This window comes from Ceratosolen solmsi, unplaced genomic scaffold, assembly GCF_000503995.2.
Source record: "Ceratosolen solmsi marchali unplaced genomic scaffold, CerSol_1.0 scaffold6, whole genome shotgun sequence".
Lineage (NCBI taxonomy): Eukaryota > Metazoa > Arthropoda > Insecta > Hymenoptera > Agaonidae > Ceratosolen > Ceratosolen solmsi.
Window position 1 is genome coordinate 424,806 of NW_011948414.1, and position 25,043 is coordinate 449,848.

The 25,043-nt window shown below is 26.6% G+C and overlaps 2 protein-coding genes across 4 annotated transcripts; one reads left to right on the top strand and one right to left on the bottom strand.

Annotated features, from left to right (window-relative positions):
• Nucleotides 1–416: 416 nt before the first annotated feature.
• On the top strand, nucleotides 417–15,591 carry LOC105367765 (uncharacterized). 3 transcript variants are annotated; one of them, XM_011506542.1, is made up of 5 exons: nucleotides 417–656; nucleotides 1,467–1,748; nucleotides 12,485–12,771; nucleotides 13,906–14,114; nucleotides 14,747–15,591. In XM_011506542.1, the coding sequence occupies exons 2-5, from the start codon at nucleotides 1,666–1,668 to the stop codon at nucleotides 15,143–15,145; spliced, it is 978 nt and encodes a 325-aa protein (XP_011504844.1). In that variant the 5' UTR covers nucleotides 417–656; nucleotides 1,467–1,665; the 3' UTR covers nucleotides 15,146–15,591. The 3 variants fall into 3 exon arrangements, with proteins under 3 accessions (XP_011504844.1, XP_011504845.1, XP_011504846.1); XM_011506543.1 differs by having other exon boundaries at nucleotides 420–656; nucleotides 12,485–12,624; XM_011506544.1 differs by having other exon boundaries at nucleotides 421–656; nucleotides 12,485–12,597.
• A 4,213-nt stretch (nucleotides 15,592–19,804) lies between these two features.
• On the bottom strand, nucleotides 19,805–22,703 carry LOC105367766 (kelch-like protein 17). Its single transcript, XM_011506545.1, has 3 exons — nucleotides 21,811–22,703; nucleotides 21,332–21,588; nucleotides 19,805–20,233 (listed from the first exon to the last, which is right to left on the bottom strand). Exons 1-3 carry the CDS (start codon nucleotides 22,662–22,664, stop codon nucleotides 19,851–19,853), a joined length of 1,494 nt encoding a protein of 497 aa, XP_011504847.1. The 5' UTR covers nucleotides 22,665–22,703; the 3' UTR covers nucleotides 19,805–19,850.
• Between the last annotated feature and the right edge of the window lie 2,340 nt (nucleotides 22,704–25,043).

The following is a 25,043-nucleotide window of genomic DNA, read 5'->3' on the forward strand; positions in this document are numbered from 1 at the left end:
GATTTATTATGGCGATAGAAGTTTAATCGAACTCGAATACGAAAAGAGTAATATTTTGAAATTTTCACACGAAAGCTAACTAATAATCGATCTTATTGGAAAATGACGGTCAACAGACGCGTCACAATTATCGGCAAAATACGCTAAAAGTAATTTCACAATCGTTGTGTCTCTCGTTCTATTGCTAGTTTTTTTCATCGACTGTCGTATTAGCTCATTAACCGTACGTTTACGTCCGTTAACGTCGATTTAATAAACGAGCCTTGATATTAAACAAAGTGATTGACAAAGAAATCGAAAGTATCTAAATGTAGAATTAATTGGAATTGGGTAGGTTGAAAAACTTGCAATATAAACCAATGACCAATCCAACCAATAGGATAACAATTTGGCTTGCGCATTTTGAAGTTGGACAGCGATTGGCTAAGCTGATGATTGTCGGTTTGACATCTTGGAAAGTTGGAGAGCTGAGTATATAACAAAAGTAAAAAAGATCGAACGGAGTAGTGAACGGGGTAGTGGTATCGCGGCGTAGTGTCAAAGTAGTTGGGAAGTTTTTTGTAGATTGATTCGGTACGATCGACTGGTTCTCGCTCATTCCGACGTAAATTATGGGGGCTTTTTTCAAAAATTCCACAACTTGCAGAAAAAGTCGGGTGAGTATTGCTTTTATGCGCGTTCTAATTTTTAATTTCCAAGAAACGTCCATACGTGCGACGCACTCCTCAACATGGCTTTTGCTTTGGAACAATTTACAGCACTTGATGTATTGACAAATTGAACGTTGTTCGATAAGATGTTGGGAGATATTACAATTCTATCGAGACTTTGGATTTTCGATCTAGTTAATATTATTTACTTATTAGTATTTTTAGACCGTATTTGCTTGAGCATTTTTGTATTACTCAATGGATTTCACAATGAGCAACCAATGTTAAAAGTTGATGAAACACACACAAGAGATACATTGTTCTTTTTCATTAAAATTATTATAAAACGCTTAATGATAGTGCTATTTTGTAACAAAAAAAAAAAAAAAGAAAGAAAAAAAAATATATATATATATATATATATAGCTAAAGCTTCATATTACATAAGAGATAGCGATAAAACAAATTATAATATCTAATATATGTTTATGCTTATGTTTAATGAACGTGTAATTGCAAATGTAATTTGTTCTTACAAAAATATGACCTTATTCTTACATCTGTACGCAATTATAATTAATACTACAGACATTATGCAAATGTATTAAACTAAGCATTGATATTTTTTATAAAGCCACCTTAATAATGTTCTATCGTTTATTATTGTAGAGTAAATTATAAATCGTAAAATATTAGAGATAATATTAACGGATTGTTTCAAATGAATTTAGTTTAATGTAAAAAGAATTATATCTAATAATCGCTACATTGAAATTTTAATTAAATAACTTTTAAATAATTTATCTTGTTTTTTAGATCGGTAGAATGGTGTCAAACTCATATTCTTAGGAAGCGTATACTCAGTAAGAAGAGCGGGAGATAAATATTTAACTATACCATACAAATTTATTACTTCTACATACATTTTCACATTTGTAAAAGTTTTAAGACATTCAGTTAACAAATAAAGAAGTACTTACATAAAAAATAGTGATTTTTAAATTTCAATAAAGAAATGGGTTCGTCAAGACCATCTGATAGATTCATTGGAGAAGCTACATTTTTACCTCAATGGATGAAAGGAAAATTAGATACCAGGTATTTATTGCAATAATTTAGATTATAAGAATAAATCAATCATATACCATATAATTAATATTTAACATTACTTTAATTATTAATTGATTAATAGTAATTAAATTCCTATTCATATAATCATAAGTTAGAAACGAATAACAAGTTATTTCTTTAATTAGTAAAAAAATTAATCACTAATCGTTTTCGCAAAAAATGGTTATTTGTTTGATGTTTGATAAGTTTAATTTTATATTTCAAAGTAAATTTAATACGTTTATCATAATTTCGCAAAATAAAAATTTATATTCTCATGTTTATTAATATTTTCTGAACTATCTCTTTAAACTAATAGATTTATGTTTAACATATTAAATGGATATATTTTAATATTAGACGAGAAAACTCTATTATTTTAAAATGAAAAATTTCATTGAAATATTTTTAAGTTAACGCTGAAATAGTTTTTTAAATTTTATAAATTTCAAATATATATTTTTATAATGAAGTTAACTTTAAAATCATTAATGGTCTATTTATGAAAATTACTTATTAAATTATTTCATTTTTAAATAGTATTTCTTTATAATTTCAATGAAAGGACATTCATGATTAATAATTAAAACTTTATATTGTCTTCGTTATTTAATAGTGTGGATGACTACTAATAATTATTTGTCAAATACAAGAAAACATTAATTTTTTTGGTTTTTAATTATTAGCTACACATTAATTGTATACTTTATTTATATACTCTATACACATTTATTAGAAATACTTTTGCAAATTAAAATCGTGATAACTATTATTCGTGTATTTTTGTTTGCATATATTAAGTAAGAGAAAGTACAATATTTTCACTATTAATCAAAATATGTTGAAACCAATATGAAAATTTTAATCAATCAAATTTTAAAAAATCATCGAACCAATTACGTGCGTATGATATATTAATAAATTACGTATAAATGAACTGAATAATTAAAAAAAAAAATTTTTTAATTATTTAAGCGCTAAAGAATTTTCGTTTATTATTTTATGTATTAGTGGATGTTTTGATACCAGTATTACTTTAAAATAGAAGCTAATATATAAATATTTATTATTATTTATATTATTCAATATTTTAGAATAGTTCAAAGGTGTTTTCAAGTTTCTGTTAAATTTGATAATTATAAGACTTTAAGAGCATTTCGATTAATAAAATGAAAAAATACAAAAATTATCCTTAATTTACAATGCATACGTATATTTTAATTTCCATTTCATATACTTAAATAATAGTTAACCGAATGATTTTTTGTAGTATAATAATACACATTTTTTTTAAAAAGTCTATAATTTCAATTTGTTTAATTTTCTACGTATAGTTGTAAATTGTAAATTCTATAAAATAAAAATCTTATCGTTTTACAAGTAATTATAAAATAAAAAATAAAATATGTCGTTAATTTAATATTTAATAGTAGCATTGCGCAAAAAATATTTGACGCGGTGTCGTTATTTTTTATAAGAATCAGTAGTTCTGTAGAATGATGTTTATAGAATATTGCATCACACATTTAGATAAGTAGAATAATTTACATCAAAATTCATAAAATAAATCAATACTATCTAATTTAATACTCTCACTTTAATAACAAGAGCATAATACGGAGTTATTAATATTATTTTATACTGTTAATGATAGAATATTCAAATATTTCTATATAAATTAATTGTTATAATATTGTTTTGAAATTTAATTAATATATTAATATTTTATAGATTATTTATATTATACATTAAAAATGTATATAATATATTATTTTTATTTTTTTTCAATGTATGTTATTTGAAATACGTAGGAATATTATTTTTAATAAGTGAACTGAAAGCTGGCACTGGCATTAAAGAAAATTATTTTCAAGAAAAATCTAACATCTGACATATATTCGAGCCTTTTCAATATCTGTGTTGTAGTGTCAAAATCAAATACGTATCGAATAGATAAATCTTCTATTACTATAGAATATTATTATGTAAAAATTAATCATTAAACAAATTCAGATGTACTATTATTTCAATTAACAATTTTCATCACATTTATTCGTAAACGATTGCATAATAATATATCAACTATTTGTCATCGCAACCATATTGAGTTTACTATTTAAATTGGCCTTAATTTACGGATAAGAATTCTATAATAAAGTTATACAATTATTCTAACGAATGAATTAACCTTACGTTTTAATATGAAAACATTAATAAATATATGAAAAATATAATATATATATATATATATATGTTTATTTTATTTGATTTTATAGCATTATTTTATGTTCTTTACTATAAATATTTCACGAAAGAAAAAGTATATTATTAAAGTTAATATTTTTATACTGCTGTTTTTATTTTGAAATATTTTATTACTATTATAGATATCTTCAATAACTTTCTTCATTATTCAATGATTCGAGAATGTCTGAAAGATTTTCAAACATTTTAATATCGAACATTTTATTTATACAGTAGTATATTTAAGAATTTAAGAAACTTAATGCAGTTTTGATTATAACTTATTAATATTGTAAAAATGCAATGTATGCTAAGGTAATAACAGTAAAGTAATTGTCAAAACGGCATTATTGTCAGCGAAAAAATCTTACATCATTTCTTTTCATCCAAAATTATCATATTGACTTTTACAATCCAGTATAGATTATAATTTAAATGAATACTGTAAATTACATTCGTACATCAATTCCAATACGAAATAAGTAAATGATTCGGCACATTTTATAATTGTTTAGTATTTTATGATATTCTCCATAAAATGTAGTCCAATGTAGAAAAATATTTATAATTTTCATTAGGACAGTTAAGATATTAAGATAGTTTAAATTGAAAATTGAAAAAATTTAGTGCAAATATATAACTCGTGATTATTAATAATTTATAAATGATATCTTTAATCAATAAAAGTTTATATTTATATTTATTTTATTTTATTTACCTTATTCATGATTATCAAGCACTCGTTGATATTTGGCAAAATGTTTATGAATTCATTGTGTTTGTTTTTAAGTTTCTTACAATGATATATTATTCGTATAAGAAAGTCCTTAATTATTAATGATGACGTGTGCCATTCACAGTATTTCCATAATTATCTTTGTATTTCTTTTATTTTTATTTATTTATTATTTTTTTTTATTTATATTCTGATAAATTTCTCTTATCTTATCGCTTATTTATTATTTATGAAATCAAAAGTACGAATATTATCATATTATAAAAGAGTACAAAAAACAATTAGTATATTATAGATATTAGTAAATTTCGTAAATTAAAAAAAAAAAAAATACATCTAGAAGCTTGAAGTATTTAATGAAACATTGTTAAAAAAAAAAAAAAAAAAAAAAAAAAAAAAGTTGTTAAATGCTTGTACATTTAGTGAAACTGAAAGAAAACATTTTATTCTTGTTGGATTCCTCGCAAGCGGAGATTTATTGGCAAATGCATTTATATAACATATATAAATCAATAAATAACTGTGGTAATTATATATAATATAAATTTAGTTAAAAATATGAATGAAATTTTAACTATTATAATGGAATATTTTAAATTACATTGCCCCAAATATTGAAAAAATACTTTATACATACAGATTACAGACAATACAGATTGCAAATGGTTTTCTTTTTATTAAATGAATAAATTAAAATACATCATAAAATTTACAGCCAAATAAAAGCAAATAGTAATAGTTTGCAGATATAAAAATTAATCTATCTATAATTAATAGAATTAAATTAATTAAATGTAAGCATTGAAATTCAAATTTATTGAAAAAAAAAACAAAAAAAAAAACACGCACCCACACACACGCACATATTACGCTTTGTAGTTACTAGTTTTAATTAAGGCAAAATTGAAATATAAATAATGGAGAATCGACAATGACAACTGTTATTATTTTGTAAGTTGTTGTTGAAATTAATACCTTCGCATATTATTCATTTGATCATTCCCTTTAATCTAACCTAAAAATGATAATTTGCGAACTCAATACTTAAAAAGAATGCAAAAAAATATGGTGATGCTGATTTATTAAAGTAAGATAAGAAATAAGAATGCATTAATAAACAGAAATGTTGCCGATTATGTAAATCGGGCATTCAATATTCATTTTGAATTCAATATTCATGGATTTAAAGTATATAACAGTGTAGGAAAACAATATTATTTTTTCATTTATTTATTATTTGTTCTCGAAACTCTAATTCTAATTTACATGTTTGTGATACTCTCTTACATAGTTATTATTTTTATATGTACATCGGAAAATAAATTTAATTTATTTACAATCATTAATACTCGTTATTTTTTAATAGAATATAATGAATAAATTACGATGTACTGAATAATACATTACAATTGCTTTAAACTTGCACATATTACTCGGCATATAGAAATATTAATACATTCCTACACTGCATATTTGCAACAATGCTTGTATAATGCTCGATTACTCGAGTTAAATATAGTTACATAAGGCGTACGGAATCATCGATGAACAATTATATATTTTGGAATTGTAATGATGTATCGAACGGATTCATTGATTGATTATCGATTTTTCTTTCGTAATATAAAAATTACCCTTCAAAAAATGAAGTAACTTTTACTTTTTTTATTAATGCAAATTTCTTGGTTTAATGTATCTGCCAGAAGGAAGTATTTCAAGCATAAATCGATGGTAGGTAGTGTGCGTGAAATTGCTTTAGTTGAAAACAAAAACAACAACAACAACAACAAAAAAAAAAAAAAACTGAAAGTCCATTGGTAATTTCAAAATAATTCCAGCGAACCCTTAATCAGCAATTTGTTGACAATCATAACATTGTTTTAAGGCCTTAAATTCTTAACATCTGAGTCGATAAATGTAACTCCAAATTGTTCAGCTGAAAATCAATCTAAATAGTAGTGAAATAAATCGCATAAAATTACTCGAAAAAAAAAAATCCAGTATATTTATTGTTAAAGTTCAAGAATACGAAACGATCCTATTCCTCGCACGTGCGTGTAACTTTTGTAAATCAGTGGTAGTCGATATAATAAGTCAGCGGACGCTTCACATGATTATCGGAGATCCCAACATCAGAGCGTTCGTTGCTAAATCGAGTCAGAGCTTCGAAGCGCGCACAAAACGTCCTGTGCGCGTAACGAAAAGCGCGTAAGAAGAAGAAGAAGAAGAAGAAGAAGAAGAAGAAGAAGAAAAAGAAGAAAAAGTAGAAGACGAACAATGGTCGCGCTCGTTTACCTTTCAGCGAAATAACAGCTGGTAAGCGTGTTTTTTCTTCCCGATCGGTCATCACGAGCGATACTACTGTGTGACTCGCTTTATTTTTAGGCAAAGGCGAGCGCGTGGGCGCGTCTTTTAAAGCGCGATTAATCGCACGTGTGCCTTTGTTTCCCCTCCTGCTCTTGCGATAATGTCTTCCTCGTCGGGTGACTATTCTAAAGAGGCGCGTCACTTCGGAGCGGTTCCTTGGCTGGGCGGCTGTTGCCGATTTATTTGCTCGCTCGTTCGCGTTAATTTAAATGCTTGCGTGGCTCGTCACGTGGCTGCTACGTCCTGGTGGGGTAGAACAGATGATGCCATGTCGAATTATGCCTTCTTCCTTCATTTTGCACAGCTACCTTGGTGTTTGTATTTATGTTGACGCGCTAGAAATACGCGCTGAAACCTTGGCGCTCGTGCTCGCACGAAATCAACTAGCGGAGCATTTGCTTGGTAAATCGTGCTTTTTGTCGAGAATGAAAGGTTTTAAGCATTGGATATTCTTTCTCCCCGGGTGATAATTCACGATCGTCGTCTATTACCGTCATTATAAAAAAATTTATTTCACGACGAGCTTTGGACCTTGCGCAATTTAAAATTCGATTGGCACATTCGGTATTTCTCTTAAGTATTCTTCTTAAACCTATTTATTTATATGCGGCTTGTGTAATTCTCAATTTTGCTGTAACGCTCGTGATAAAATAATTTTATTATTAAATGATATTTGAATTCATTAGGAAAATAATTGGCTCCAATCCTAATAACAATTTAAAAGGACAAATTTAAATGATAATTTAAATTGATAATTATTAAATGTCAATATTTGCAAATATAAAACATGTAAGTCTTATGTTACTACTAGCAATATCAACATTTATCATCGTGCATTTGTCAACGATGAGCAACCGAATCTATTTTAATAGGTTATATATGCTAAGAATTATTTATTAATTCTTTTTAAAGTAATAGATAGGATAATTTTTATATTATATAATTATAATTAAATATTATGAAAAGTATTGAAATTATCATAAGTTGCCTACTTTGAAAAATTCAAGAAACATTGATGTGGTAATCTTCAATTACTAAAATAATATTTCTAAGTTCTTAGGATATTTTTACTTTTTCGTAATGGCTAGTAAAATTTTACGACTTTTAAATTCATTAATTTAATAATCAATAGTCAAGTAATTTCTCTCTTATCAATAACTTAGCAATTAACCCAGTAAATTTTTTTACTTACTCGTTAATGTAAATTAAATCACTGCCTTTTCAATTTTATTAAAACAAATATCCGATTTTCGCAATTAATTAAAAAATCATTGTTAAGTGCAATTGGCATTATGCTATATATTTTATGTATAAAATTATTAGCGTTCCATTCGAACACTGATAGCTACAAATTGATAAAAAGAAGAGAAAAAAAAGAAAGAAAATGAAAAAAAGAAGAAGAAAAAGAAAAATTTGACCACACATACCACGTATGAATTTACACTCGATAAGCGCATGTGTCGTGTACATGAAACATCATACTTTTCAATGTATTAATCAGTGTCTGATAATTAATAGAAGCATAGCTTTAATAATGCATGTGCTGAGAATTATTTAAATTTTCATTGCCAAAACATTGCCGTTGATTTACCTTTACCGTTAATTACTCCTTAAATTTCTTTCCTATTCCATTATATTATTTCGTTTTGTATTGCATTTTATTTTATTTTATTTTATTTATTTTTTTTTGTTTGTATTTGTGATTTAATTAATTTTACAATTTGAAAAGAAAAATTATTTCCTTATGCAACAGTTCAATGTTTCATATGTTCTTGGTTTCGTGTTTCAAGGTCCAATACTTACTAATTATAATTGAGCATTTTAGAATTCAAAATAATTAATTTATTATTGAAATCTAAAATTAAAAAGAAAAAATTCCTAAATATCAATATCTAGACTTTTGAGACACTGGTTTGAATTTCGTTCTCGGATGTTGAAATTCGTTATAAATTTATCAAACTTACTTTAAATTGTAATTTTAATTACTTTCCGTTTAAGCTCAAATGCACTAACATAAACATTCAATATAATATATAATCTTTAAGTATATCTCACTATAAACATTACTAGAAATATGTAAATGGTTTTTAAAATTGGCCCTTTCTTTATTATTATACTTCTAATTTATCAGAATTTAAACTTTGAATGTGTTAAAGAAACTTATTGAAACATGAAACTGAAAATACTATGGAAAATCTCTAAATTTAAAAGCATTCAAAGTTATCCATAAAAGTTAGTTAAATATCTTAAATGTGTTGAAGCTTTAATATGAATTATTTAAACTATTTTACGTATTTATACGAATCATTAATTCATTTTATCGACTTACCTTGTACGTTATACCTATTACACATACGCGTCAATAAATCGTGGAAGCAGTGACTTTGTCAGTAGAAACAAACTAAAATTAATTTTATATTTATATGCTTTTTAAATTACTTCAATTCATAAATATAATTATATATTAACAAGTGCTTTCCCTTAATGTAATGATTTATTTAAATTTAATCATTCCCTGCAGGCATTTTGTTATCCGCATGGAATTAAAAAAAAAAAAAAAAAACATTATTTATATATGCATAAAGATAAAGATAAATTTACTGGCATTTTATACAATTTCGTATTATTTATAAGTGAATTAATGATTTGAGCTATAATAAATACTTATAAACAACTTTGGAACTTTGGAACAACTTGCTTATGTCATTAATTTTGAAAGTTTATTAGATTTAGAAAATGTTTAGGTCTATTAAAATTATTATTTATATATTATAAATATATTATAAATATGTACATTTAAAATTGTTAAATATAATTAAAATATTTGCTGTCAATTCTCATTTAAAATAAATATTTTTATTATACTTTAATACATCGGATAATATGTATACGAAATAATATATATAGAAAATATTTTTTGCTCAATATTTTAAATAATAAACAAATTCTTTAACTAAAACTTTAAAAGATCAACAAAATTTATTGCAGTTTAGTCTCTTGGATGATAAATACCTTTTTTTTTTTTTTTCATAACTATGCATATTTACCCTTTCGAATGTACTTATCACCATAAATTCGATGTCCTATTCATATAATTTAAGGTATATTTTCATCATCCGAAAGATTGTATTGTATACTTCCCAATGGTATTTAATGTATTTAACAGAAATGGCGAAAACATGTGCAGGAAACATATGCTGAACATGTGATTTACAACATTCACGAGGTTAGAATTTTCATTGTTAAAGATATTTATATTTAAACAATATTTAATTAGAATTTTAATTAGAATGTAACTAGAGTAATTACTTAGAATTAATAATCATTACTATCATTAATTTTAATCGTCGCATTTTAACTTTGTTACTTGTTGACTTTTTATATTTAATAAGACTTGTTATTAGTATCAAGACGTAATTAAAAATGTATTAAAAATTTGTTATGATTTTAATATAAAGTCAGCAAATATATATATATATATGTGTGTGTGCGTGTGTGTGTATATATATATAGTTAACATTGTTAAAACAAAATAAACGCATTTAAAAATGTACGCATGTGCATGTCTTATTTGTATGAGAGTCAGTAAATAATAATGGACTAATAAAGATTATAATAATAATGAAGATTCAGTTTTAGAATAATTGAATAATCTAGGTTTTATTATAATTAAATAAATAAATTAGTCATATATATAAATATGTTTATCTATTTTAGATAAAATTAAAAATAAAATTTTTTGTGTTATTAACCTTTTTAACTTTACAAACTTCACGCACATTCGCTACTCTATTATAAAAATACATAAATATATCCGAGGTAATTGTTATCCAGATTATAAAAGATAAAAATATTCATAATATATGGAAAAAAAGTATTAAAATATATTTAACAATTTGCATTTAAATTTATATTAATATAAGGATAGGCTTTGAGGATAAAATGATACAAATATTCAAAAATTATTGAAACTTTCTAAATTACATATAAAAAATAAATATAATTATAAGCTTGAAAATAATTTAATATAAGTAAAAGAAAGTGCTTAATAATAATAAGCGTAATATAATTATAGTCATATTTTGTTTATATTCTATGGCCTTATTTAATAATTTGGTCTTTTGAATTTATGAAAATCTTATGTTTCATACGTGATAAAGGAAGTATACAAAAATTAATTATCAATTCACTTTTTAACAATACCAAAGGCATTCTTATAAAAATTTATAATATAAAGTAAACTCTGTTGAAATGATTAATAATTCGTAGTTCAAATATGTTAATATTTAAATTGAAGAGCGAGATTAATAGAATTATTCGTGACATACAATTATTTTCAATGTTCTTCTTTTTCTTTTTTCTTTTGTTTTTTTGTTTTTTTTTTTTTTTTTTTTTTTTTTTTATCTAAAAATTGCATGTCATTAATCATATCTTATATTAGTATGAATAAAATTTTGAGATACTATTTTATCTAGTAATTTGAATATTGATAATTTACTTATTTTTAATATAATAATTACAGCTTAAATATTATATACATTTTAACATTAAATATTAAATAAATTGATTTCAATTGGAAACATTTGTTCATAACATAAAAAGACAATTATGTAAAATGTAAATAAATAAAGTAGAATTTTTTATGCAATTATGTTGAATGAAATATACGTAGAGCAAATTCTTCAATAATCAAATTGTAAATAATTTCATTATCGATAATGTTTTCTTTATTATGAAAACGAGTGACACGTAAAAATAACAAGAATTTATGTTATTAACTTACAATCGACCTGCTTATAAATTACAATTATAATTTGATACCTGTTTTATATGATTGTTTAATCTTCTAGAATTGCATTATGAATCTTGTGTACAAGATCAACTAATGGTCCCACTACTAAATATTATAAGATAATTTATGACCAATAATATATTACGATAATATGATTAACAATAATTTATCTTAAAATTGATGAATTGATATTGAATTTACGTATTGATAACAGAAAGGCTCTTTAATATGCTATTAACGTTGTAAATTAACCTATACGATAATTTTAATTAATGTGCTTTTTACTTCTTACTCATTTAATAATTTATTGCTCAAGTATTTGCAAGTTTCAACAATATTATTACTATAAATTGAAATACTTGTTTAACGTTATCCTTAGCTTACGCATTAAGATCATACGAACTACACCTTTATATTGTGCAGACGTTAAAATATTGGAAAACCATAATATTGCACACGCTTCGTGTATAATGCTTTGTAATAAAGAGAGAGAGAGAGAGAGAATAATAAAAAGCGCTAAAATTGATAATAAAAAAAAAAAAAATATTTAGACGTTTAAATCAGGATTTAAAATGCTTGTTCTAGGTTCGATTACACAGACAGTACTTTTAGTCCCCCAGCTGACGACAACTTCTTCTACATCCGTTATCCGAAGCAAGAAGCCACATCCACTCCCTCCACCACTAATAGCAACGAAGGTTTCATATCCATAAATAAGCTTTTTGGTAATAAAATAGATTTAGACAGATCGACATCCACTAAACTGTTGTACGAGCAAAACAACAGTACGAACAATAAAAATACTCACTCGAGTGACTACAGCAAACATCTATTATCCTCACAGCAATTAACACCATTCTCGACTAACGAAGGTGTGTGTCGCTTCGATATTAACGGGATTTTTTCATGATCATCTTAATCTTTTCGTTTCATCAATAATATATCATTATTAATTTGACCTTTTAAGTAATATTGAAATTTACAATAATTTCTACTGAAACAGAAAAAAAAAATTAATATGCAAGGTAATGGCCGATCTGTTAAATTTATTTACATATTTTTGTTTACATAATTATTTGCGTAATTATTTACGCAATTATCGATTTGCTTCAATATCATTACTTGACGCATTCATGTACACAAACGGCGACTGTATTATAAAATTAAGGAAAACTACGTTGTATTTAGGTATTATTGGTTTTATTTATATATATATATATAAAGTTATTTATAATAATACCTAACGATTTGTCTGGCTTTCCATGAATAAGTAGACATCTCTTATGCCGATATCAACATATAATTATAAATGAGAATATACATTTCACATTTAAACTACATTTAAATAACACTCCCATAAATATTACGTCTATTATTATTATTTTTTTCTTTTCTTTTCTTTCAAGTATTGGGCAATAATTTTATAAATTCAAATAATCTTCTAACCTCAGCGATACACCACCGCTAATATGCTAATATTTGCTTGCTTTATAATATGTAAGCTAATAATTAGCTTGGATGAACATATTTGAACTACATGCTACAAGTAGTGGAATATATATAGTAAGGTTATACGTAATCTAAGACGACATAGTTTGTATTGTAAAATAATAAAAAAAATTTATAAATCTTATTGTCAAATGCTAAATAAATCGTCAAAATTTGAAAATTAATTTTAGCGTCATTGTTCTTGTTAAATTTATAGCTTAAACATAAAATATTATATTATGTTTATATAATTTTATAAGTGGCAAAAGAAACGATTAGCATATATGCTTCGAAGGAGGTTTTTCTTGCAATAAAAATATATAGTTTATATTGGTAATTATGAATCGATATTGATTTTTTCACTGCTTAAAAATTATGTATTATGCTCGAGAGAAAGTGCAGTATTTCATATACAATGATATTAAAGCAATACATATAAATCGCTCGTTTGACTATACGCATGAACATGAAATAATAATTATTACGATGTTAAAGAAAGAGCTATTTACTATTTCTAGGAAATGGGCCGAAGGTCGTTGTTGCAAACTCTATAAAGTCTAAACAGCATAGCGATGATGAGTTTCGTAATGAAAAAATCACCGAGAGTAGCCGTTCGATTGTGTATGTAGCTAATCAAATAATGTCGTGCAAATTCGGCAAGTTCAACACCTCGGAAGCTTCGTCTTCGGCTGCTAACCAAAATCAAGCCAACGAATTACCAACTCAGGTAAAGTGTGCCAGAATTCTGTTCTACTTCTAGTCATAAGTAGAATCTCTAGCTACATAAGCACCATATTGTTATTTAATCAGCAAGTATACTATAACTATAGGCATCGGCAATTAAACGAATTTACGCATTATAATAAAATTGCCCTCTCACGTCGATCTAAGATATATTTCTCATGATTTCATAAATATGTAAATAAAAATGATTAAAAGAGAAGAAAGTTTAAAACAATACTCCGCGATAATATTTAATTGGTAAGTAATCGGAGCTTTGGACGGCCGAGTAACGATCGATCGATCGATCCATCGTTCCATCGTTCCATCGTTCGACCGTTCGATCGATCGATCGATCGATCGCGAGAGCTTTTAGAGAAGCGAGGCGAGAGGCTTCGATCGCGAAAGTCATTGCGAAAGTTACGACCGTAGCGACCATAATCGCTCGCTAAAGTCGTCATCTAAAGTTCGAAATTCCGTAAATCAGGTGCTAAATACTAGCGAGGAGAACTTATCTTGTCGATAGCTCGGAGAAAAACATCGATCCCAATACTTCACCTTTACATCGCGTTGATTTTACGTATGACGAGGATGCTGTTAATAATAATAGAATTATCGAGTCTATCCAATATCCAATAGCAGCAGAGGAAGGGGAGCAAGTCACTGCCAGTGACGCCGATAGCATCGCCGAGTGTCTCCCCGGATAGTTCCCCCAAGTCGCGTCGTCGTCAGCGATTGTTCCATGAGAGCGAACGTGGCAGAAATGGTTGGCTGCTCAGCAGCATCCTTGGACAGTCGCGCGAGCTCATCGCCCCGAAGATCGCGGAGGAGGACGAGCAGCAGATGGAGCAGATTCCGCAGCGGGCGCTCAGCCGTAAGAAGTCGATATCGTCCCAGAACTTAACCTATTTCGGGACCGAGGATAAGGCTACGGGTAATAAGGAGGTCGCCGCTAGTTCCACAACCCACCTGAACCTTCTGCAGGCGAAGCCCTCGGAGTTCCGTGAGATGAACTTCTGGTCGCCGACGTCCATGTAAAGCGGGCGCTGCTCATCTCACCCATGCTCTACCCAAGATTTCCAAACATTTTAGCGATTATTATCGTTTCAATATATGCATCGAAGCTGCGGAACATAATTAATTAAAATGAAATTTGAAAGATTGTTGATTAAATAAAGATAAATACACTTTTCTTTTTCATATCGAAGAACGTATTCGAGCCCTATCTTTAATCGACATATTTTTAAATCCCATGAGTAAGATATCAGTTATAGAAAGAAGAATCCTACTCAGCATTGCACTGAGCATTAATTTTATATAACTTTATTGGCAATCGTTACAAATTCATTCTTTATGGCCATACTTTATAACATCGAAATTTACAGTACGATTATTATTATGTCTAGAGAAATGTTCTCATGACGCAATTATCTTTTATAACACGCATATAATAATATTTATCTCACATTCTTAAATAATAAGTTCAATAGTTATTATCGTAATCATTGTTAATCCGTTTTTTTTTTTTTTTTTTTTTTTTTCATAAAATTAGAGTATTTTATGCAAATTATGTGTCTTTACTATAACATAATGAGATATCAAACTCCCCTAGTAAAATTGATTTGAAAAGTGTTCTTCTATCTCTTATATCATAAAGAATTTAAACGGAAAATTTATACAAACTATTAAAAGAGATATATTATTTCTAACTAGAGACAAGATTTTTCATAATTGTAATAATTCATTTTTACCTCTATTTTACAATTTTATCGTAACAGGTAATTATATTCAGCATAATCAATATTATTACCATAATAAAGATTTTCGTTAGGTATATTTTTATCTTTTTTAATCGAATATGTAGTGAAATCCACATTATTTTCTTATACATTATAAAAAAAAATATTCATAATGCATTAAAGTGTAATAATACACCAGTTGTCGAACCGCATTTCTTTATAAAAAAAAAAAAAAAAAAAAAAAAAAATTAAAAAAAAAATTAGACAATAAAGAAGATTCCTATAAACCTATCGACCAATACTGTATGTTATGTGTATGTGTTTAGCCAATTATAGTTTTGCGACTGAACAATCTTCTGTTATTAACTGAAAATCTTGTATTTTTCATTTCATATATTCATGTCTTGTTCTTGCTTGTATCGCATATAAGCATGTCTCTAAAACAAATATTTTACATATGTTTCAATGTCCTGTATTAGTTTTAAAAATACCTTTTTTTTTCTTTTCTTTTTTATCGCTCCTAATGAAATTACAATAACCAACACTAAGAGGAATAAAATAAAATTGAAATATTAATATTAAAAAGAAGAAAAAAAACAATAAAATTAAAGGTTTTAAATATTTTCAGAGAATCATCTTATTGTAATTAAATTTCATGTATTCTACATAGACTTGCTTTGTTGGAAATTTGTTTTTAAGCCGTTATTGATCACCAGCATTTCAAAGTATAATATTTCATTTATATACAATCTTTTTACCATTTCTTAATTATTCTTTTTGCTAAATCAATTATATGTATATAAAGATGATGAAACTTGTAAATTTTTTAAATAATGATTATTAATAACGATATTTGCGTGTCTTAAATGTATAAGCACTAAATTGTTGTTTGCAAAAAAATAGTTCAGATAAGGAACAAAAAATCAGAGTAGTTAGATAAAAACTGTTTCTTTCGGTTCTCATATGAGTCATTTTAAATTCCAAAATACCGCATCAATAAATTAACTCGCTTGTGCAAACTCTGCAATTTACATTCTTAATATTTTCTTAAATAATTTGAAGTTTAAAATAATATTATGAATTCAAACTAGCAGCATTTTATATTAATTTTATATATAATTTGAATAATTCTTGAGCCAAATGATCTATTATTTGAGTTTAAATGTTTAAAACATATTATTTTTGTCTTTTTCAACGGTAAATTTCAATATTTATTCAATGTCCAAGTTAGCATATCGTGAATGATCAATAGTTTATGTTTAGATATATTTTTTCAAAATTTTCATGATAAACTATCAGGAAAATATCACATTATTTACGGTAACATAATTGTTTTTGCGTTAAATATAACAGAATGAGATGAGAAATTCAATGCCTCGTATATTGTAAAAAAAAAAAAAAAAAAAAAAATTGCAAGGTCATTGTAATGACAATGTAACAAATCCAATATAAACATAAATTAAACATTTTATCAAATTAAATAATCTTAATATTTAGTAAAATATTTTAAAAAATAATGATCGATAAGAGCATCAGTTTCAATTGAATAAACGATATTTGATCCAAGATCATTTAATAATATTTGTGCAATTTCAAAATAAATAATTAATTGACAAATTCGAAATTTATGAATATTATACGATGTAATTGTTAGCACATTAAACAGTATTTTTAATTTAAAAAAATAGTAAAAATAGAGATTTATTGTTACGGTAATTAACCTGATCGTACAATTGTGATTAATTTGCTAGTTAATTTAATTTCCTATGAATTTTTGATCAATACTATACATAATTATAATTTTAATGTATATCTTATAATTATATAAGATATACTTCCATTTTATTATTGCAAACTATACACACGCATATCATTAACTTTTATGTTTTAAGGATCTTATGACTCATTACGAAATAAAAACTTTATTACTATTTAAAATGTTTATTCGTATCACTATTAATATAACAATTAAAATGAAGGGTGTAAGGAATGCCTTAAATGACCATCGCACTCGATATCAAATTTAATATTGGAAACCAATAAATTAAATATATAATATATACTTTTATTTATTTAGTTAATATATGTAAATGAAGGTATTCTATCCGTCTAACTTATTCTTACTCTTTATTCATAAAAATTTCTAATGAAATAAAGAATCTCGACAATTCATAGAAAATTACGGAACTGATAATAAAATTTATTCAGCATACCAGTATTAAATGTGAATTAATTTTTATTTTTAATATTAAATACATTAATTGTCGTAACACATTAATTTAAATAATCCAAAGGTAAGTAAAAAAATTTTTTAAATATTGTATTGTCTAGAATTTGTTAAGACTTTAAGTATAGAACTTTATAAAACGAAATTTTACGTATACTGTAAATGTCATGGAGATACAGCAAATTGAATTCACACAAGACAAATGTTTCGTTAAAAATTAAAAACGAACCTTTGCATAAAATAAAATCAAATACATATAAAAATTATTCACCTAATAAATTTCTGTTGTTGAGTTGGAATTAATTTACTTACTACGAGGTATTAAATAATAAATTAATTTTATTTCTTGTATTTTAAATTTTCTTATGTTAAAAGTAATTTATTGCAAATTTGTAAACGTACATAAAATACATCGTGTAATAAAAATATTCGTATAAAAATATATGTGTGTGTGCGTGCGTGTGTTGTACGTGTCGTAAACCTTATACGATAATACTGTTTACTATCATTTCAACTTCAAACAAGTAACATTTTTTTCTTAGTAACGACGAAATACGAGGATGGACACGTTATGGATAAGTAAATCGATCGATAATATTTTATTAGATACACAGTTTTGTATTTAGCAACGTATATTCTGTTATAACGTATGCATGTATGTATTGTTATGCAGTATAGTTTAATTTCAATGGATATATTTCGGTTCGAATTTTCGAGCAATAAAAAAAAAAAAAAAAAAAAAATAATAATACATTTTCCCGTTGGGATATCGATGATAAATTTTACAATAATAGATCTTTGTTAACATATTTGTTTTGTATATAAAACGTTATTACATAATGTCGTTGTTAAGAAATTTAGTTGTGTATATGCATAATGATGTTTATTTCCCGACTTTATACATCAGAATATAAAACAATTTTGAGTCTACTATAACTTAAATGTGAAATCATAATTTTGCCAGCAAAAAATTATTTATATTTTTATCTGTAGTTGCTCTTAAACGTCATTGTACGTTTTGATATATTATACACGCACGCAAGCACGCACGAACTCACAGAAACAAAACGTTAAAGAATATAAAATATTTTAAAATATCGTTAGTGAATTCGATATAGTTATTAAATAATGATGTTGGATAAATAAAGCTTTGATAAATTCAATATTATAATGATAAAATTTTTAATGCATAGTTTATGCTTAATTAAATATGCTTTAAATTTTTTTAATTTTTTAATTGATAATTAATTAAGCGCGCAATATGTCAAAATTATTTCAATGTTATTATTATTACACGCTATTTTACAATTTTAACTTTTTCATAGATTAGAAAAAAAAAAAAATAATAAAATAAAATAATAATAATAATAAAATAAATAAAAAAAAAATGCTTTTATTTCTCTAATTAATTTCTTGTTGCGCTTTAATTCTTTGATTATGTGATTTCTTGAATATTTTGAATCGCTAAAACATGAAAAATAATGCTATTCCTATTATATTTAGCTGTGAATAGCTTTCACATTAGAAATTCCAGAGAGTCGATCATATTCCCTATATTATATATAATTAAATATCAAAGGAGATAATTAATATAAAAGTAAATGGAGATTGAGCTTCTTAAAGAGTAAATTGAAATGCAATGGCACGCTGTTTCGACACTTTATAAAATAATCTGTGAAGGTTTCCAATGATAGAAGCTCACATTGGACATTAGCTCCTCCTCCTGCTTCTCCTCCATCTCTTCTTCCTCCTTCACCTCCTCTTAATCCAACAAACATTAATGATTCGCCTTAGAACCTGCGCTGCTCAATGTAAAAACTTCGTAGTTAACAACCGAGAAGTAATAGTCCCCCATGAGAATGGAATTCGAGGCGTATTCACCGTCGTAGCTGTGTGGCAAATTGCTATAGCTTTCCTTGTTGATGTTACAATTGCTCGATATACAGAGATCGGCACCGGCTCCGAAAATTGGCCCAATTTCCGGGTGATGGCAGATGGCAAATGGCTTTTTAACGACATCATACTTGGTTGGAGGCACGTCTTGATTGTTTATCAGAGTGTAGAGGAAAGCCTTCTCCGATGGAATGTACTGATGACACTTGGTACTCGTCTTACCCCAGGGTATGTCACAGAAGCCTCCGCAAATTTCACCCCTCGAGCCTAATCGAGAATAATTCGCAAGATATTCTACCATTTAATCTTATTCACTTGCATTAATAGCATAAAATTATCATTACTATGCGTCAATTTTTTTTTTTTTACTTTAAAAATTAGCGGATTCGTGAGCTATTATTTGTGTTATTTGTGCATAACTCAAAGTCTTATGAATTTTTAACAATTTTTTTATTTTTTTTTTTTTTTTTTTTTTTTTTTTTTTTTTTTAAATTAAATAGCATAAAATTATCATTACTATGCGTCAATTTTTTTTTTTTTACTTTAAAAATTAGCGGATTCGTGAGCTATTATTTGTGTTATTTGTGCATAACTCAAAGTCTTATGAATTTTTAACAATTTTTTTATTTTTTTTTTTTTTTTTTTTTTTTTTTTTTTTTTTTTTTTTTATAAATTAAATAATAATTTGTTATAGGTTGACATTGAACAAATGAGCAATCAGTTTTTTAGTTGACGACGATTGATGTCTATAATCAAGGAGGTACGTAACTTGTTTGTTTTATTGATGATATAAAATTGGAGTGACAATATGTGTACATAAATAAAAACTGCGTGCTCGTATAATCATTTGTGTTTGTGCGTTTGCGTGTAACCTACTACACATTAATTACTGCACATTCATTTAGAATACAATATATAAATATTAAAGAAATTAATTATTACCTTGATTTGGCAATGGATCACACCACAAGTTCACATTAATATTGCTTTATATAAATTTGTATTATTTGTTTTTGTTGTGTTATTACTTTGTTATTATTTTAAATGAGAGTTTGTTATTTTTTTTATTTGTTATTATTTTGTTATTATTTTAAAGGTAGACGTTGAAAATTATGTGCATATTATATAAGTATAAAAAAAATCAGTATCTCCTATCCATTATTTACTGTTTACTGTTTCTCCAAATGTCCTGTCAAATGCCCATTAACGCGTTGTCGAAAGAATAGTACAAGTTTATCACATTCAATTAGCCTTGTATTTTTATAAAATTCAAGTGTCTCGTTGTTTGCATTTGTTGTCGGATTCGAGATTGAACAGGCGAAACAGCGGCTACAAGGATCCAAATGACAAAAGTAATTTGCTTACCCAGAATGATAACGTAAGTGGGGGAGACTCCGTCACAGTAACGGTGAAAGGCCGAGGCCGCGTAACCGTGGCTCGATGCCCGGTAAACGAGGCGCCAGGATTGCTTGGGCACACCGTACCATTGATTCAATAGCCTCTGAAAACCCATTTTGTCCTTTGAGAGGATTTGAGAGCCTGGGAAGAGGAAGGGTCCAATTCGGGGTTGTAGACGTTTGTCCGAGCAAATGTCCGTGTGTTTGTTAGGTAGGGCAGCGTACCTAATATTTAACATTCGTCGTTAAGTAATTGACGTATTAATTTTTTCGCCAATGTTGCCTGAAAACATTGTCCAGTCGACTAAATGAATATGTCAATAATTTTCTGTTTACAAATATCGAGGGAAAATTCAATATTAAAATACGACTATTTTCATATTCATAGTTGATGAACTTTTTACATTGACAAATATTTATAATTTTTAATAATCGATACCTGCCTACCTGTACCTCTCCAATGATAATTCAATAGGAACTGCTCCCGTGGGTTCCACCTCTTCCGCAAACACTTGGCTATCTATTAAAAGCAGCCGTACGTGATTTATAACACCGGATAGATGCTGACAAACTCTAGCTCTTTCTTCTTCGGTCCAGTGTTGAGTTGGCTGAGTAACTCCAGTCTGATACTTTGCCCAATTAAGGACAGCTCTCCACACATCTTCTTCCTCTAAGCCTAGGTAATCCGAGGAGATAAGTTTAATTATGGCATCCTTAGGTAAGTTACAAAATGCATTAGTTTTCACTGTATCCACAGCATTTTCCCCTATGTAAGCGAAACATCGCTCAATAAAAGAAGAACATGCTCCTTTAACGCTAAGAATTCGTTCTTGAGCATCCAGCGCAGCGCTCAATAGTGCACAAGCATTGCTAGGACTTAACGTGACAGATACGTGTTCTTCGCAACTTCGCCACAATTCTTCGACTCCCAATTCCTGTGCTAGGCCTAGCATTTCGAATATACCGCTGTCTTGTAGCATTATTTTACCAGTGTATACATAATGTATAAATTGACGAAAAGTTTCTGGATAAGCGTGAGGCATTCTAATTGGAGTTGGATTTCCAGCAGTACCGATACACTTAGCGGATGAAAAGTTTTTGCATCGAGCTTGCATGATAATTCTGTGTGCGTAGACTGGACTTTCTTCTCTACCAAGTAAAAAAACTATGTCTGCGGATTCTTTATCTTCGGAAAGCCTTGCCAAATCTTCTAAAAGTCTTAGAACACCGGTTAGATTAGCTTCTCCGGGCAAAACAACTGCGCTCGTGGTCGAAGTTACAGCAACTGCTCTGGTTCCCATGTTTCAGGTTAACTAATGTTTGAAAATTATTTTCATTACTTTTACAGCCCCATTTTAATTATATTATTATTTGAAACTATAACATAATAATCAAATTTAAATATCAACATCAAAGTATTCCTATAGGATAAGAAAAATACACGTATTCTCCTTTGTTGAAAATATTTAAGGGAATAATTAAAATACTTATGAGGACACGTAATAATTATAATAATTAATATATCGTTATTAATTCAACGATCAAATTAATTTTATTTATTACCGCGATAAACGCAATAATGTAAATAGTCGTTTGTTTATATATTTTTTTTTATTAAATACTTCATCACTGATTATTTCAAACAGAAGTATAAGTTATTAATGTATACAATTTTAAAATATAAATGCAAGGAAATTAACTTTCCAATTATTTTTATAATTCTACTATTATGACGTATTTTTTAATTTAATTCAACAAACATATGAACAAAATCGTTGGTAAAGAGCGTTTACAATAATGTATAAATAACTTACCAAACTATATTATTTGAAATAAATAAGCGATTGATAATTGATGCTATTAATCATTGAATTTTTCTAAATCTTTAAACGTTATTACAAAATCTCTAATAGATTAATAGATTTATTAATGTATGACTATTTCTTAAAAATCTTTTAGTAAAAAAAAAATTGTTATAGAATGAATCGAGAGAGCGGCTCAGGTGCATGACAGCATTAGGTTATGATCATTATGGTCTTGTTCTTTTACTTTTTGTATAAATTTTTCAAGAAAAGATCAAATTGCTTTTAAACTGATGAAGATTCGATAAATTCAGCTCCAAATAAACTTATATGAGCTCTGACGCGTGACTTTTCAAAGTACTTAAGTTCTTAATTACATTTGTTTTTCAAGAATTTGTAAACACAGGAGAAAAATATACATAAATCGTCCCTTTACCGACACCTGTTGAATTTTGATAACTCGATCGGTAATGCACGAAATTTCAATTTCAATCAATTTCTTATTTAAATCTCAGTCAAACTACTACTATTCATGAATCACAGGAAACACTGAAAGGACATAACAATTTTCTATTAAATTTTTGGAATGGAATTTTATTAATAAATAATTTACAGATAATTTTCCATTTTTTATTTATTCATAATCTTAAGATCTACTTTCAATAGGAAGCGTGCATACATATGACACTCGAATAGAAAAAGGAAGGCTTTCGTATCTTGTCTCATATTTCGACATGTTAAAGCATATTTTTACCTTTGAAGTTTCATTAACTATGATTAATCTAATTTTTTTCTGTTAAGTAAAACGCGTGCCCATACAAGTTTCTTCCACTTGAGTACGTCGATTATATAAAAAAAAAAAAAGTCAGTCAACTTGAAGAAGTTAAAAATAATAAAAATTCTTCATGATACTCAAAATAAGTAGCAAACTCACGACTCGAATTGAAAACAATTCTTTTAATTAAAAGAAGAAAATTAGATTATGGAAAACAAATCATTGATATGAACATTTTGTAACGTGAGAATAAAATGACAAAATTACCGAACGTTTTTGTATTACAAATCGTTAAGTGAATTGTAAAAAATGAATGCATAACTTTAAATCAAAGTTGATGAACAATAAACTCAAGTAGATGATAATTTGTTCGTTACAAATTAAATTAGTTTCAATTGATTATATATCAATTTTTTTTTTTTTTTTTTTTACGATTATTGAAAACTAATCAATCGAAGTGTCGATAACATTATACACGCACCCAAGCACATGTATAAATATTTAAAATAAACTAAATTGTCAAAATGGAAAACAAAAAATACTATTACACTTGAATGTCAATGTAAAATTATTAGGTTTGTCACGTAATCAAATATTTAAATTAAGTATATAATTTTCTAATTGTCGATTAATTAACTTTGAATTCGAGTTATGACTTGTTAATTTCTGAAAACATGTCAAATAATTCAAAAACGTTCAATAATATTAAACATTATTGCGATGCTTTAAATATTGTTCATGCTGTAAGATGTCCCTTAACTATTTCATTATAAATACGAATAAACTTACATAGTTAAAACATATCACTCAAAGACGAATCTTTTTACAAAAAAAAAAAAAAAAAAAAAAAAAAAAAGACGAAAAAAAAAGTGACTTAGAAGCTATTAACTAGTAAGTGGCTTTACAATTTGTACTGTCTTGCGTCGGTACATTTTCCGGCTTTAAGAATCGCTCAAAGCGAAAAAATATCACTAAAGTTGCATATATTTTACATTCATCATAACCGACTATACTAAATACGATAAATAATAATAATAATAATAATAATAATAATAATAATAATAATAAAGAAAAAAAAAATAATAATAATAATAAAAAATAAA